Raw genomic sequence first — 17554 nt, 5'->3', positions numbered from 1 at the left:
CTTAAGGGTTGACTTGTGCTGTATTAATATTTTGAGTTGGGATCCGGTGCTGTACTTATGTTGTGAGCTTGGTTCTGGTACAGTATTTATTTATTGAGCTGTTCTGACGTGGATGTGCTGCTTTTGGTACAAGCAGAATACAGAATTTTTTTTTCTTATGATGGGGGGGGGGGGGGGGGGATGCAGAATGAAAATTCCATCAAACCTAAGACTGGCACTGAAAGTGGCCATAGACTTTAAGCAATACCATACACATTGATCAGGAGGACACCGATAAACAGCAATGTTAGCAGCATGTAATACTTGCTCAGGAAACACAATGGATGACATGATCAACACATTAAAATAGCTCCACAAATGAAAATGTTATGCCTTGCACCGAGTTCCCATTTCTGCCTATAGTCATAGTCGCTTGCACGTTTAAAAAAAAAATAAAAAAATTTTTGCATATGAGACTCATATCTACACCACCGGGCAATGACTCAATAAAATGCTTTCCGGCATACACATCAAGGGCCTCCTAGCTCCTGGGCTGACATTGCTTTGAGCAATAGAAGGGTTGGTAATTAGAAAAACCGTGAGCAAATACATTTGGATATGTCTTAAGCACTAGATCCAAGTAATGTTTGCCATGTATCTTACTGACAACGTTCCCATCCAATTTAAATACTCTAATTAGTTATGATATGGGACTCGGTGTTGCCTGGACCGATATTAGACCAAGGGCTGTCTCCTTCATGCTTAGTCAGCTATGCATGTTTAAATTAGCAATTCCACTTAGCCCACAGAAGATTGTAAGCAAATAAGAGGCATTTTTCATCTGTAATTAAAAGGGGACATTTGGCAGATGAAGTTTTTAGAGAAAGTTTAGAACCTTCATCGTCATCTATTATGCTTCACCTTATTCTTTCATGATTAGTACCACGGGCGTAACTTTAGAGGATGCAGGGGATGTGGTTGCACCCAGGCCCAGGAGCCTTAGGGGGCCCATAAGGCCTCTCTTCTCCATATAGGAAGCCCAGTACTATGAATAAAGCATTATAGTTGGGGGCCCGTTACTGGTTTTGCATTGGGGCCCAGGAGCTTCAAGTTACGCCTCTGAGTTAAGGGGTTAAGAGAAGTTGGGGGCCCCCTAAGATAAACCCTTGCACCCGGGCCCATGAGACTTTAGCTACGCCCCTGATTAGTACTAATATAGGCTGATAAAGACCTTGCATTTTCCAGATTCTAAAGCGATTAAATATTTTTTACAGTCTCCTTTAAGAGATATTTTGGCTAATGATGATAAATGGTCATTCTTGACAGCATATGTGAAGCAATAGACTTGAATCCCCCCAATCGTGACCCCATATATTATTCAGAACCACATGGAAAGTTCTCCCAAACAGATAACCCCCTGTCATTGACAACAGGGAGGGTTAATAGTACATTTCTTTCCTCTAGTTGCACATAATATATAAACAGACATTGACCTCGGTTAAATTGAAGTCACTGCAGTGAATACCCCTCGAGCGCTCAGTCTGGCGTCTAGCCTTGTTTATAGAACATGGCAGTTATATCCACAGATACACGCAGGATATACAGTATAAACTTTAATGCGCTGGTCAAGATTATATAAGAACACCTATTTATAGAGATGTTAGCATATACAATCCAAAGAAACGAAAGGGCAGGTTATTCTGTAGTTCTTCTGCGTATTAGCTTTAATTATATGTATTCATTTGAGCAGCGTGTAGGGCATTGATTGTGTGCTGCTGGAGGCACTTTGGCAACCGAAAGGGGCTGTTGGGGGCCATGTAGGCACAGAATAAATTTATAGGTGCTGCGTGGTCTCCGAACTAAGCCATAGGGCTCTGCAACTGGATCTGTGGGGGCTGTATGCACTGCTGACCTTAGGTTGGATGGGATCTTTTGCTGAATTATTTTTGGCGTGCCCCTAGTAAGAACATAACTCGTGCATCAGAACCAAGCTCATTACATAGATATAATGCCGGAATCAAGCTCATTGCAAAGATACAACACCAAAACCAAGCTCATGGCATACATATAGTAGCAGAACTAAACAATTGTGCTGCAAGGGCGCTGACTGACTGACAGTGGAGGCCTGGAACATCATAGGTAAGGAGCCACAGCCGTGAGGAGAATGATTCATGTGGTTCCACAAGACCGCTGCCTCATGGAGAAGGAAGATCTGGCTGGGCAGCCTTTCCGAGCCTGCCTATATTTGTCCAGTGTTCCCCCTACAAGCACCCTGTGCAATTGCATGTAGCTAAGGCCAGCTATAGCTGAGTGGGACTGACTGGACTGTGGTACCACGTGGGTACTGGCTGGAGCTGTGGGAGCCACTTGGACACCTTCTGGAAATGTGGGAGCTACGATGGCATTGACTGAAGCTCTGGAGGCCTCATGGGCACTGATGGTTAGCTTTGTTGGCACTACATTGTGACTCGATAAAAAAAAAAACACTAATGTGTAATATCTAAGCATAAAATGCTGTAAGATGGGAGATCATACTGATACTATTATTGATGGCTTACTTTAGCATTAACTTTGTAAAATCTTACCCATTGAGCATCATAAAACCATACCTTTGTTATATCGTGACACCTCCTCCCAAAAGTCTTTGAAGAGCTCTGTGAGGTGCCGCTCCTTCTGCCTCACCGTCAATTTCTTCTTTATGGTCAATTGCTCCAGCGTTTTGGACACTGCATTAAGTCTGCATTCACTTTCCTCCTGTATCTGATACTTCAAGGAGTCAACTACCTTCGCCATGTGTTCCCAGCGGATCATTTTTTCTTGGATTTCCTTTCAGGAATACACAATACAGTCAATTATTACATTTTTTTCTAGAATTTCATCACAACAAAGTACAATGAGTTTTGTGTTCTAGCAATTTTACTGATCCATAAAGGACCCAATGAAATAGCATATGCAAAAAAATGTTCCATCGGCACAAGTACCACTATTATGACCCCTGCCAGTCCCAATAATGGCTGAAGTCAGTCTCTCCTTCTGATGGGGAAGTGGCTGCGCATAGACGTACTCTCCACTGAAGCCTGTGCATGGGTCCAGAATGTGCACCAGAGTGATTTTCCCATTTCCTGTCAACTAAAAGTTTAAGGGGTTGTCTAGGATTAGTAAAAAGGATTAGTTTTTTTCTAGAAGCAGTGCTACTCTTTTCTCTGGAATATGTTTGATGTTATATCTCATCCCTATTCAAGTCAATAGGACAGAATTGGAATACCAGACACATAGTAACATAGTAAGTAAGGCCAAAAAAAGACATATGTCCATCCAGTTCAGCCTATTACCCCCCAATGTTGATCCAGAGGAAGGCAAAAAGCCCCAATGAAATAGAAGCCAATTTTCCCCATTTAAGGGAAAGAAATTCCTTCCAGACCCCAATCTGGCAATCGGAATAATCCCTGAATTACCGACCCTTCTGAAGTTATTATAACATGTAATATTGTAACACCCAAGAAAGGCATCCATGCCCTTCTTAAACTCTCATCGAATTTGCCATCACCACATCCTCAGACAGAGAGTTCCACACTCTCACTGCTCTTACAGAAAAGAACCCCCTTTGTCAGTGTACAAAACCTTCTTAATGTATACATGCTCATTTGTTACAGTCACAGTCCTGTGTATAAATAGATGATGGGAGAGATCTCTGTATTGTCCCCTGATATATCCCATAGGTAAATGTGGTGCTTAAACAGAAAAAAGTCAACTCTTTTCTTCAATCCTGGAAAACCCCTTCAAATAGTTTTTTTCTTTCTTTGAAAGTAGAGTATTTGCACTAAAACACCTGGAAGCTAAACAACCCTTTATATCCATATCCAAATGCTCACCCTAACTTACCCTTTGTTTAATGATGAGATTTCCCATTGTTTTATTTCTATAATTTTCAGTTCTAGCATATATTGTTTCTGTACATGTCCTAATTTTTACTTCTGGTTTGAATTTTCTGAGCTATTCTGCGTTTCCCTACTAATAAAAATAAGGAGCGGGAGCTCAATGCCAACATTTTGCAAAGTGGTGACAACTGCAACTCCTATAGCTCTGCCACTTACCTGGGTATGTTATGTAACATGTTAAGACTAAACATCCCAACCAAAAAAAAAAATTCACAAAATTCATAAATCTAATAAATCACCTTAAATGGGTTTTCCAGGAGAAAAAAATAATAGAGGCAGAGAAAGGTTAAAAAAAGAAAAATAAACCTTATTCATTTCCTACAGTGGCTCCCAGGTCCAATGCAGGAGCCTTGTTTCTTGCTGCTCCGATCCTGGCAGAAGCGGGAGGTAGTCATGAGCCATTCATTGTACATGTGACCACTCAGCCAATCACAGGCTTTAGCAGTGATACTGCCATGAACAGCATGTGACCGTTAATTCATGTGATTAGCTGAGCAGTTGCATGTATTATGTTGCAGCTTTTTCTGAGATCGCAGTGGTGGAGACCTGGGCTCCTGTGCTCGCCTGGAAAGCCACCAAAGGCGGCTTATTTTTGTATTTTTAACCTTTCCCTGCGTATATTATTTTTCTACTCCTGTAAAAACCCTAGAATGTAAGATGCATACTACAAGTGGCATATAAATTACCATCGCCAGTTCCTCCTGCGAATCATATAGGATGCTTTCAACAATGATCATTTTCTGAACCATATTCATCATTATCCTTTCAGCTTCATCATAGGAACATTTTGCTTTGTCGTGAAGTAACTGATGGACGTTTTCAATCTGATTCCAGAATCCTTCTAACTGTAAGGAAACAATGCACACAAAGCTTCAATGAAGCACAATGGACAACTGCTAACAATACAAAGGTGTCTTAGGAAATAATAAGGCATATACTATTCATAAATGGTAAGATTTTGATGCAGTCACAGCAAAAAAGGATTGCCATCCTAAATGCAGATCCAAAATTTGGACCCATAATTTGTAGCATGGTAGACACCATGTTTCACTTCCATGTGAGTCTTCAACCTAAGTAAAGTCTCAATTCCCTTAGCAAAGACTAACAACAATCGGGGCAAACTGGGAGTTGCCGTTTTGCAACAATTGGAGGGCAACAGTTTGCTTTCAGGATCAGTAATAGTTTGAGTCAACCCTACGGCAGTGGTCCATAAAGTGAATGTAGTGAGGAGGTGTTCAGACAAGATTACACGTCATATTCTACACGTACATTCCGTATGAGGTGGTCGGAATATTCTCTCTCCCTCCTCTCAATGTCTTCCATGGTTTGAGCTTCTGAACCTTTTCCATGAGAGGACTTGTTAGACATCAACCTGGTCCGGTATTTCTGTTCAAGTTCCTCCAGCGCCTGGATTAAAAAGGATTAAATCTGTTATCCGAAAATGACTTATTTTATATATCAAGTTCTTCCATCAAAATCTTTTTTTTTATTTTATTTTTTTAATGTCATGATCTACACTTTTCGACAAAAAATAAAATAAAAACAATCAAGCACCTAGGAGTTGTCGTTTTGCTTCCAAACTCAGGTACATATGCAAATGATTAGAACTGTGGGGTGATTAGATGAACGGTCTTGCCACCTGAGGCCCTAAAAGTGGTTCTTTTATAGGCAAAAAGGGTTTTTTGCCTATAAAAAGTGCTTAGAGGCTACTTGTGTGTAGTGACCTCTTCTTCTGCTTGTGTAGAGCTTGTTGACCACTAGACGCCTCCATGACGCAATCGAAAAGATTTTACCCCGTTAACAGAGTTTGAGAGGAGGCGCAATATTGGAATATGAAAAGTTGGATGATCGTATCAATGAATTCCCCACCACCTGGGCTGGTCTTGCCAGACTGTTAAGAGGTGTTGGGACCAGTGGATGCATGAGGTCACACACACACACACACACACACACACACACAAGTTAACTAAGCTCAGGACGACCTCGAAAAACTACCAGTCAAGGGGATCGCCTGATTGTGTGACAAACATGAGCAGCTCGAACCGTTTCACTATCCGCCATCCAAATACAGGTGACACCATCGTTATAGGCCCCTGTGTCCGTCAGAGCTATTTCCAGGCAATTGACTCAAGGACAGTTGGTTTCTTGGAGGTTTTATTGGATTCCGACACTCCCAGCTTTGTGGTATTTCTAACTGCAGGATCTCGGGTTCAAAAGGACCTCTCCACCTTATCCTAGAAATGCTCATTTTGGCTCATGTCAGGCAAGTGTGAAGGCCATGCCATTCAAAGGAACTCTCCAGGATACCCCTCTAACCAATTATAGACAACCTGGCCCGATGGCACGGTACATTATCCTGCTGGAATATCCCATCATTATAGGGGTTTATGAAGTACACGAAGTGTAGTTATTAGGTCGACCCTCTGCCGTCTTTTTTCTAAACTAAATAATCCCAATTTTGATACCTCTGGGTATTGTAGTTCACCCATTCAATTTATTATTTTAGTTACCTGCCTTTGTAACTGCTCAGTCTCTGCAATGTCCTTCCTGAGTACCGGCGCCCAAAACTGTACACAATATTCCATGTGTGGTCTGACCAGTGACTTGTAAAGAGGAAGAACAATGTTCTCATCATGTCCCTCTAGACCGTTTTGATGCCCCCCATGATCCTATTTGTCTTGGCAGCAGCTGCCTGACACTGGTTGCTTATACATACACACACACACACACACACACACACACACACGTCACATCATATGACAAATCTTTAAAAGAAGATCCAATGTCTTTATGTTCTTATCACTTAGCGATGGTCATTGCTGCCCTCTATATTGAATTCTGTTGAAACGTAGAACTAGGCACAGCTACAGGATGGGCTATTGAAAAGTAGCCCACCTCCATCCCCGGGACCACAATGTTTGGAGGAAGTGGTAGTCCTTTTGTTTTGCCTCAGCAGTATAATAAATTAAAGCTGCTCTGTGATTGGCTGCTATGGGCAACAGAGACAGATTTTCTTTTAGGCACATTTCATAAATCTGGCCGATGGTGTTCTCCCCGCAGCAGCGAATAGTTATTGTGGAAGGCTAAGTGCAAAGTGGATGAATTAACCCCTTGAGTGGCGGGTTTCCTACCACCCTGTCGTGCCCACCAGGGCAGGTTTTTTAAAATGGTCTAATCATTGAATTTCAACTAATTTTGCAGTTGCGTCTCAAGAGCCATAACTTTTTCATTTTTCCATTGACATGGCCATATGAGGGCTTGTTTTTTGCGGGACAAGTTGTGATTTTTTTAAACAGGAGGGAGGAAAAAAAGAAATGGGGGAAAAAAGAAAAAAAGGGGCCATGTCATGAAGGGGTTAAATAATGTATTAACTTCCTTCTCTGGGTCATTACGACGCATGGATACCACATGTGTGATTGTATTATTGATTTTTTACAAAGTAAAGGGAGACTAAGTGTTTTTATAATTTTTTTTTAAATAATTTTTAAACTTTTTTTTTTTTTTTTTAAACTTTTTTTTTTTTTTTTGTCCCTTTAGGGGACTTCCACAGGGGCCCATCAGGACCCCCTGATCACATTCCGGGAGTCTGATGGTGACAGCCCTTTACATGCTGCAGTGACAGCCCTTTACATGCTGCAGTCACATAGACTGCAGCATGTAAAGGGTTAACACAGCAGAGATCGGAGGTTTTCTCTGATCTCTGCTGTAAGAGCTGGTACCTAGCTGTCCTCTGATAGCCAAGCACCAAGCTCTCCCTGCCACAGAGACCATCGGCTTGCTTCTGACAAGCCCATGGTCTCTATGGCAACCTGTAAACAAAGCAGGACATTGCCGACATGCCGGCAATATCTTCTGCTGGTTTTTCAAAGCCCTTGCTTTGTTCTCTGAGGGTCTGTGCAGGCAGAGCACACTGTCACAGCTTGTGGCATTGTGCTCTGCAGCTCCCATAGTGATACATAGCCCGGAAATCTTCCGGGCTTTATCGCTATGGGCAGTGGAGCTCGTCCCGGAAAATTTCCGGGCGTGCCACTCAAGGGGTTAAGGAAACACAAGAGGCTTTCACCGACAAGTACCACGATACAAAACCACCTGCTAAATGTTGTATTCAGAGCCTGGGTCAGAAATGGTGCCAAATCAGTCTGTTACAAATATGAAGAAACCAAGGCCTCTGTCAGTCTGGACGTCCAAAGCCATCTGTGACATTCAGCAGCGGATTGCAAATCAACTCGGAGACTGTCCCAGCAAGTTGGTGTATCACCATGTGTCGCCAAGTGCAGAAATCTATGAACCTGAAACCATACCGAATGATCTGTGCCGGAACTGAGACAGTGCCAGTGCCATTTCTGTGTGGGCCTCTGCGAGAACCGCACAGAAATAGAACATGCCGCGATTTGTTTTCCGCGTGTTTTCACGAGGTGTGTGCATAGGATTGCATTATGTAATGCAATCCTATGGCAGCAGGCACGGGCGGAAATTCTACAGGAAATCCCGCGGCAGAATTTCCACCCGTCTGCAGGAGGCCTTACTAGTCCTCGACAAACCCCAATGCAAAACAGAACTTAAAAGTCAATCAAACATGCAAACAGATATAGGAAAGTAAAGTGTTGGACTATAACCCCCCAATATACGTAAAAACAAATTCCACATACACTAAGATTTAGAGCAATGTGACATCTTACCGTCTCCTCCGAGGAAACAATGTGCATGTACAAGTCTCTATCAATCTTCTTCTCCAGCAGTAAGTTGGTCAGATTTATACGGAGAATCTGTACAAACATCTAGAGCAAAAGATTAAAAGAGGAAAAATCAATGTTGTAGCGCGCACAGGGCTCAGGAGGTAGAGCAGAGCAATTTATTCCCAACTAATAGAGACATATGTTGTGACCTATAGTCTGCAAAAAAATGTATTCCCAATTCCAATATCAAATTAAAGTACATATTCAAAGCGAAAGACAAACATGTCCCATATAGATTCAAAGGATATGGGCGGAGAGCAGTTATAAGGAGATCGATGCAGATGTTCAGCCATAAGAACTATGAGTTATCACTAGAAGTAATGGCTACCTGCTGCTTTTTTCCCTTTAGTAGGACAGAGCTGTGATCTGGGGATTCAGTGGCTCAGGCTGTGGCATAGTGCCTCTATGCTTTACACTGCAGCTCTGCCTAGTCAAATTAATTATTGCGCATAAACTCATCTGGCAGTCACTGCAGGGAGTCCTGATTTACAATTATTTTCTACCTGCTTCTACTAAACTCTTAGGCCCTTCTCCGTGGGACGTTCAAATTTATTGAGATTCCTGCACTCCTGTGTAAATTTGAACGATAATTATCCTGCGTAAACGCATGCAGCGACCGAACAAGAGTTGTTCAGTTTCTACATGCAGAAAACGGAACGACCAGCCGGTCAGTGTAAACAGTAGTCGGTCACTTCCGAACGGCTGTATGCTTACTGTGAATGGAGGCGGGCGCGGGTGGGGGGGCGGGAGGGGAGGGGGGGAGGTGGTGTTGGGTTAAGGATGCACATATTTTGAGAATCTCTGCCACTCCTCCCAAGACGCTGTAGATGTCCATGTTTAGGCTGAAGGAGAGATAAGACATCATAAAACTGTCCTGAGCTCAGTGGACTGATTTAGGATTTATGGCTCAGCTCAGTTTGTCTGTTGTTTTAAGTTTTGAGTGCAAAACAGTTTCAAATTTCTGTGTGAGAACATTTATTTAGATCAAGAGCAATGTGTTTTCCTCCCCTCTGCATCTGTAGGTTATAATTATGTGCCATCCAAACTAGTTTCATTCAACAGCCCGACGAAGGGGGCGAGACATCCTCGAAAGCTTACTGTAACATCATGCTTTTTTGTTAGCCATTAAAAAGGTATCACATGTACAAGATTACTTGGTTTCTTGCACTGAGAACAATCACACATTGCTATTAGAGATGCATTGCTCTGCTGCACTTACTGTGTATTGCTCTTGCCGAAGTTCATTCTCTATAAGAGGTAAACTTTGCAAACACAGACTGTATAGACACAGCTTCATATCACAACTGAAGAACATAAATAAGAACAGACAATTCGATCATTGGCCTTCATTACAATAAAAATGTACATTAACACTCCAAAGCCCACATTTACTAAAAGGCTGAGGATTCTTACGCTAGTAAGCTAATATAACAAGAAATACAGCTCACTCAGTCACTAAAGCACATTCATACTTGGTGCATGAAAGCAGAACGTTAATACAAAGTTCCATAAAAGCATACAGAAAATCCGATATTTCTGATGTGGCATTAAAAATTTATTTATTTCACAAGAAAGCAGGAATTAATATCTTGTATGGGTTACAACTGGCCTTTGTGTTTTGAGCAAGAGCTCTAAGTCCTACACAAGACCGCTTGTACTCTCCAGGCTCCCACTGAAATTAATGGAAAGGCAGTGCAACAGTGAGGATCCCAGCAGTTGGGCCCCCAAAGCGGGACAGGAGGGAGCTTGTTATTTGTTTAGCACTAACTTGTTCCACAGCACTTTCAGGTAATTTATTACCCCACAGCAAGCTGGGTACTCATTTTACTGGAAGGAAGAAAGACTTAGTCAATCTTGAGCCAGCTACCTGAACCATGTGGGGATTAAACTTGCCACCCTCAGGTCGTGAGCGAGAGCTTAGAACTGCATTCTGCTCATGAGGTCTTAAGAGGTCTAAAAAGGAGGAGACGAAACACGAGGAGGAGGGAGGAGACGAAACACGGGGAGGAGGGAGGAGACGAAACACGGGGAGGAGGGAGGAGACGAAACACGGGGAGGAGGGAGGAGACGAAACACGGGGAGGAGGGAGGAGACGAAACACGGGGAGGAGGGAGGAGACGAAACACGGGGAGGAGGGAGGAGACGAAACACGGGGAGGAGGGAGGAGACGAAACACGGGGAGGAGGGAGGAGACGAAACACGGGGAGGAGGGAGGAGACGAAACACGGGGAGGAGGGAGGAGACGAAACACGGGGAGGAGGGAGGAGACGAAACACGGGGAGGAGGGAGGAGACGAAACACGGGGAGGAGGGAGGAGACGAAACACGGGGAGGAGGGAGGAGACGAAACACGGGGAGGAGGGAGGAGACGAAACACGGGGAGGAGGGAGGAGACGAAACACGGGGAGGAGGGAGGAGACGAAACACGGGGAGGAGGGAGGAGACGAAACACGGGGAGGAGGGAGGAGACGAAACACGGGGAGGAGGGAGGAGACGAAACACGGGGAGGAGGGAGGAGACGAAACACGGGGAGGAGGGAGGAGACGAAACACGGGGAGGAGGGAGGAGACGAAACACGGGGAGGAGGGAGGAGACGAAACACGGGGAGGAGGGAGGAGACGAAACACGGGGAGGAGGGAGGAGACGAAACACGGGGAGGAGGGAGGAGACGAAACACGGGGAGGAGGGAGGAGACGAAACACGGGGAGGAGGGAGGAGACGAAACACGGGGAGGAGGGAGGAGACGAAACACGGGGAGGAGGGAGGAGACGAAACACGGGGAGGAGGGAGGAGACGAAACACGGGGAGGAGGGAGGAGACGAAACACGGGGAGGAGGGAGGAGACGAAACACGGGGAGGAGGGAGGAAACGAAACACGGGGAGGAGGGAGGAAACGAAACACGGGGAGGAGGGAGGAAACAAAATACGGGGAGAGGGAGGAAACAAAATACGATGAGGAGGGAGGAAACAAAATACGGGGAGGAAGGAGGAAACAAAATACGGGGAGGAGGGAGGAAACAAAATACGAGGAGGAGGGAGGAAACAAAATACGGGGAGGAGGGAAGAAACAAAATACGAGGAGGAGGGAGGAAACAAAATACGAGGAGGAGGGAGGAAACAAAATACGAGGAGGAGGGAGGAAACAAAATACGAGGAGGAGGGAGGAAACAAAATACGATGAGGAGGGAGGAAACAAAATACGGGGAGGAAGGAGGAAACAAAATACGGGGAGGAGGGAGGAAACAAAATACGGGGAGAGGGAGGAAACAAAATACGAGGAGGAGGGAGGAAACAAAATACGAGGAGGAGGGAGGAAACAAAATACGAGGAGGAGGGAGGAAACAAAATACGAGGAGGAGGGAGGAAACAAAATACGGGGAGAGGGAGGAAACAAAATACGATGAGGAGGGAGGAAACAAAATACGGGGAGGAAGGAGGAAACAAAATACGGGGAGGAAGGAGGAAACAAAATACGGGGAGGAGGGAGGAAACAAAATACGGGGAGGAAGGAGGAAACAAAATACGGGGAGGAGGGAGGAAACAAAATACGGGGAGGAGGGAGGAAACAAAATACGGGGAGGAGGGAGGAAACAAAATACGGGGAGGAGGGAGGAAACAAAATACGGGGAGGAGGGAGGAAACAAAATACGGGGAGGAGGGAGGAAACAAAATACGGGGAGGAGGGAGGAAACAAAATACGGGGAGGAGGGAGGAAACAAAATACGGGGAGGAGGGAGGAAACAAAATACGGGGAGGAGGGAGGAAACAAAATACGGGGAGGAGGGAGGAAACAAAATACGGGGAGGAGGGAGGAAACAAAATACGGGGAGGAGGGAGAAAACAAAATACGGGGAGGAGGGAGGAAACAAAATACGAGGAGGAGGGAGGAAACAAAATACGAGGAGGAGGGAGGAAACAAAATACGAGGAGGAGGGAGGAAACAAAATACGAGGAGGAGGGAGGAAACAAAATACGAGGAGGAGCAAGCACAAGAAAAGGAGAAGGAGCAAGCGCAAGAAGGGGAGGAAGAGCAAGCAGAGGAGTAGAAGGAAGAGGCTCAGTGGTTAGCTCTGTTGCCTTGCAGTGCTGTGGTCCTAGGTTCAAATATGACCAAGGGCAACAGCTGCATGGAGTTTGTATGTTCTTCCTGTGTTTGTGAGGGTTTTCACCCTTCACTCCAAAAATATATCAGCCACAATGGGGACAGAAAACATCAAGGCATGTAAAGTTGTGCATAATATGCATTTGCTACATAAATAAAGGTGATTATTATGAAACAAAGGGAGAATATAGTAACTCCATGCAGATGTTTCAGATTTTAACCTAGGACCCCAGCACTGCAAGGCAACAGTGCTAACTGCTGAGCCAAAGGAAAACCACTCCATCATTATTATTAGTAAATGTTTGGACCAAACTGAAATTCAGTGAATCGGCCAAACAAAACTTCATCTCTAATTAGGACTTAGTGTTACATCATTACTCAGGCTCCCAGTGTGTAATATTACAGTTTGCTATTATATCACAATGCATTCAGTGCAGCAATAATGTAATGGCAATAAGTAAATACTCCCAATACTACTATATGGCTGCTGCCTTGGCTAAAGCAAGGGAAATCAATGCTTTGTGCTATACAATGTTTTTCATTAACCTTTCCTAAAATATTAAAATATGTGGTTGAAATTAAACCACCAGACGTCTAAATAACTGCTAGCAGGATAAGGTCCGTGCAGCATCCATCATCCCAAAGCCAGAGCTTAATTAAGTCATTCATTCGGTGTAATTTGTCTTTCCTTACGAAAGAATTATTAGCCGTCCAATATAAGGTCAAAGGCTTTTATACATTTATGAACACATGACTATTATCCATCACTTTGGAGCCCCCCATAGAACCCCTCTACTTTTATCTGCCTTTACCTGGAACACTTGTATGACTGAGTATTGCAGTAATTCAAGGGTGAAAATACTCTGTGACTAATGGATTTAATTGATTTTAATGTCAATGTTATTGCATGACATATCTACTACCGTATGTGGGATATGCATTGTATTTATGTCCACAATTCTGGTTTGGGAGTTACTAATAATTTTACTGTTGCTCCATACATTTAAAGGGGTAATACCAAGATTGACTTATCACATATCCATAGGTGTGATAAAAATTTGACCAGTGGAGGTCTCACCACTGAAACTCCCACCGATCCCTTGTATCCCCTTTCTTGGTCACTGTGGGCTCACTGCACCCCCCTGCAGTGAGGAGGAGATTAAATGAAGAAGTGACCATGCATAGCACTGCCAGAGATAGCTGAGCGCTTGTTCTTGGCCATTTCCATTAGCCCCAATGACCTGAATGGAGCAGTGCCATCCAATCTACATGTCACTGTGGTGGGTGCAGCGGGCTCACAGTGATGAGAAGAGGGGGACACACAACCTCCATTCTCAGGATGGGTGGGGTATCAGTGGCAAGACTCCCCACTGAACAAATTTCAGCTCTCCTATTTTTAGGGGCTAAAAGTGTCTTTTGGGATAACGTATATAACAGTTAGCACTGTACATTTTGTAGTATGACTGTAGACTTTCTGCACCTGTTGCGAGAAGAAATTCAGTCCATTTTTTAATATACAGTTAATCCCCTCTCCCCTTCCCCAGGTGACCATTACCTTACGTGACCAAATTTCCTGTAACAGATATTATGCCTACTGCTCACCTTCTTTGTGAAGACCAACCCTTAGAAGACCACTTTTTAATGCATATTTGGGTGGTCATCTCAAAGAGGCTTCACTGTACCTTGCTGGGCTGCATGATTATCTGCATATACTTTACAGCAGTTACATTACCCGTTACATTGTAGGACTTCTGGAAAGCTGTTGATTCGAGGAAAAATCCTCTCGTAGAATCTATCCAGACTGGTATTAGAATGTATTGTTGTAGTAGAACTACCGTCTTCCTTCTCTCCCTGACTCATGGACTCCATGCTGCTCTCTGCAGAGTCTTCAAAGATCTGGTTGGGTAACTGGGTCCTCTTATAGTTCTCATGCAGTGAAGGGTTTGATGCTCCATCAGCAAGAGGCTGGAACCACAAACATGGGGAAAACAAGAGTAAATTATTGGGCCTTTTGCATATTATTCGACTCCTTAAAGGCATTGTCCCAAGATGGCATTCCCTATTCATATGCTCTATGACATATGAAGGTCAGATCAGGGTCCCCCCTCTACAAGAGCGGCTCCTGTCCAGGTGGACCATGTGCCATCCTTGTAGTTACAAAATGCAAATGTCCTACAATACTGAATTTCCTCTGTAATGGCTGCCGCAGTGAAATGTCTCGCTAGCTGTGGCTTTCCCCAACAAGATCAGCTATAAGCGTGACTGCTAAACTCCCTCCCTCTTCTCTCCGGCTGATTCCAATGGGAGGGGGCAGGAGGGGGGGTGGAGCTAAGTGATCTCCCCTCATACACCGTGGGAGCTGGTTGTTTCTTACAGCTGACATCCGGCAGCAACAGCCCCGATAAGCCGCGGGGCTCATCGGGGCTGTTAACCCTTAAATGACGCTGTCAATTCTGACAGCAGCATTTAAATCCCCCGAACGATGTTCAGGGGTCCCGTACGGCCCCCCGCAATGAGATCGCAGGAAGCTGTGCGAGTGTCATGGCAGCCAGGGGCCTTCTGAAAGTACCCAGAGCTGTCATGGTAGAATGCCTATCAAGTCATTCCTGTGGCATGGCTTAATAGACTGCCTGCCCGATCACAGTATGATGTAACGCATTATTTACCCCACATGGTGAACGTCATCTGAAAAAAAAAAAAAAGAACGCCAGAAATGCAATTTTTTGGTCACCCTGTCTCCAAGGAAAAAACGTGTAACAAAAAGCGATCAAAAAGTCGTATGTATTCGAAAATGGTACCAACGCAAACTACAGGACGGCTCCCCAAAAACGGAGCCCTCGCACAACTAATGACAAATTACGAAAAAAAAATAAATTATTGCACGAGAAGACAGCGGCATAAAAAAAATTTAAGGTCTTTGAAAAAAATCAAAGAAGTACAGCAAAAAAAAAAAAATACAACCACTATATAAGTTTAGTATTGTAGTAATCCTACTGACCCATACAATAAAATTATCATGTCATTTTTGTTGCAGTTTGTGCGCCGTAGAAACAAGATGCGCTAAAAAAAAATGGCGGAATTTTAATTCTACTCCACTTTAAAAGTTTTTCAGTACATTATATGGTACATTAAATAGTACAACTTGTCCTGCAAAAAACAAGCCTTCATACAGCGACGTCGATGGATAAATAAAGGAGTTACGATTATTTAAAAAGCTTGGTGACTAAGGGGTTAACATGAACAGAAACTATGCACGCTACATGCATATTTGCTGTGTACTACGTATTTTATGGCAAACACCCATGTGAGTGAGCCTTTAGCAACATAAAGGGGAGAAGCAAATGCCCAGCAACCAGTTGAAGAAAGTTTATCAAAACTATCCCAAATCGAATCATTTGCTCATAGGAACCAATAAGATTCCAGTTCTCATTTTTAGAAAGTACCTTTGAAAGTTGAAGAACCCTATCTGATTGGTTTCTATGGGCATTTCCTCTGCTTTCCATTTTCACCCCATGCCAAACAACACCAAAGTAAATCCTTGCACCGCCCCTCGGACCCTTAACTAAGCATAACACTGTGTATACATTTTGCATGTTATTTCTTTAAGGTTCTCTAGTCGGGAGCTGCTGTCTTGGGTACCTAAAATATGGTGAATCACAGTAAATAGAAGTATTTTGTCCCCCAGATACAACTCTTCATCTACTGCCAATTTAAATGCTAAGTATATGATCCCGGCAATCTTTTCTTGCAGCTCTGATTAGGTAAAAAATGAATAGCTTTGAATATTAAAGCCCATTGCAAATCCATTCAGCACCATAATATATTGTTCCCTGCCATAATGTGCACTTTATATGTATCCGTGATGGGTGGGGGAAGGAAAAAAAAAAAAGGTAAGAAATAAATGTACTATGAAATATGCAATGCCGTATACAAAGGTCCTCTGTGCCTGAGAACAGGAGCTCACAGTTCTTACCCTAAACTTTTGATTTATGGGATAAACAACTTTGGCCTTTAATGCAAAGGCTGCGACTCCATTGTTTGACAGCTGGTCACCTTCCTGTAAAAAGAACATATGACACATAATTCACAGCACCTATAAAACGTGAGGTGGGGGTGGGGGGGGGAGACCTTGGGTACGAGTATTCAGACCATCAACCACACCAATTTATTTCCCAACACAGCAAATAAATCTCCGAGTATAAAAAGAATATAAATAGCAGTTATTTATAGAGATGGCATAAAATATGTGAGTGCACCAGTGGGAATGGAAGATAAATAAACCATGAAGCATTATCCAATTATTCACACAAATAAAGCCTAACAGAGCAGAACGTTATTAAGTTGACGAAAGCTGTTCTTCAATTAATTATTATGTGTCTGATTATCCCCCTTGCTAACCATTAGTTGGAGATTTATGTGGTTGCATCTCAACAAGGTGCTCTAAATACCTTTTATATACGCACGGGGCAAGCAGACTGCTATTTTACCCTTGTAGATATGGATTATGAGCAATTTTCCAGCATGCTAATTGGAGGAGAACCAGGTAATAATGCAAATGATGTCACATGATATACATGATAAATGTCTGATTGCTGGAGGAATGACTACTGCACTCCCACCCATCATGACATCGTGTGTAGGGGCAAACACAAGATGTTAAAGTCAGGAAGGGAGTTTCCAAATGACTTGTTGAGCATAACAATCCCCCCTTCTGTTAGGGTTTCTGCTAGGATCTGTTGTACTACATGGGTTTTTAGCAGCATAGCTTCACAGGTGGGGGTTGATTGAGCTGGCTGGGTG

General features: G+C 43.6%; 1 protein-coding gene across 1 annotated transcript in view; it reads right to left on the bottom strand.

Moving 5' to 3' along the window:
* The window catches only part of EVC (EvC ciliary complex subunit 1), an 86053-nt gene that overhangs the window by 50868 nt on the left and 17631 nt on the right, over positions 1-17554 (bottom strand). Inside the window, exons 3-9 of the mRNA XM_066573294.1 lie at positions 16728-16811; positions 14487-14719; positions 9873-9957; positions 8597-8695; positions 5187-5324; positions 4604-4762; positions 2589-2805 (exon numbers count right to left, since the gene is read on the bottom strand). Coding sequence (XP_066429391.1) covers positions 2589-2805; positions 4604-4762; positions 5187-5324; positions 8597-8695; positions 9873-9957; positions 14487-14719; positions 16728-16811 — 1015 coding nt within the window. The remainder of the gene's footprint in view (positions 1-2588; positions 2806-4603; positions 4763-5186; positions 5325-8596; positions 8696-9872; positions 9958-14486; positions 14720-16727; positions 16812-17554) is intronic.

The sequence above is a fragment of the Eleutherodactylus coqui genome, chromosome 7 (genome assembly GCF_035609145.1).
Source record: "Eleutherodactylus coqui strain aEleCoq1 chromosome 7, aEleCoq1.hap1, whole genome shotgun sequence".
In the NCBI taxonomy this organism is placed as follows: domain Eukaryota; kingdom Metazoa; phylum Chordata; class Amphibia; order Anura; family Eleutherodactylidae; genus Eleutherodactylus; species Eleutherodactylus coqui.
This window is presented reverse-complemented; position numbering and strand designations above follow the sequence as displayed.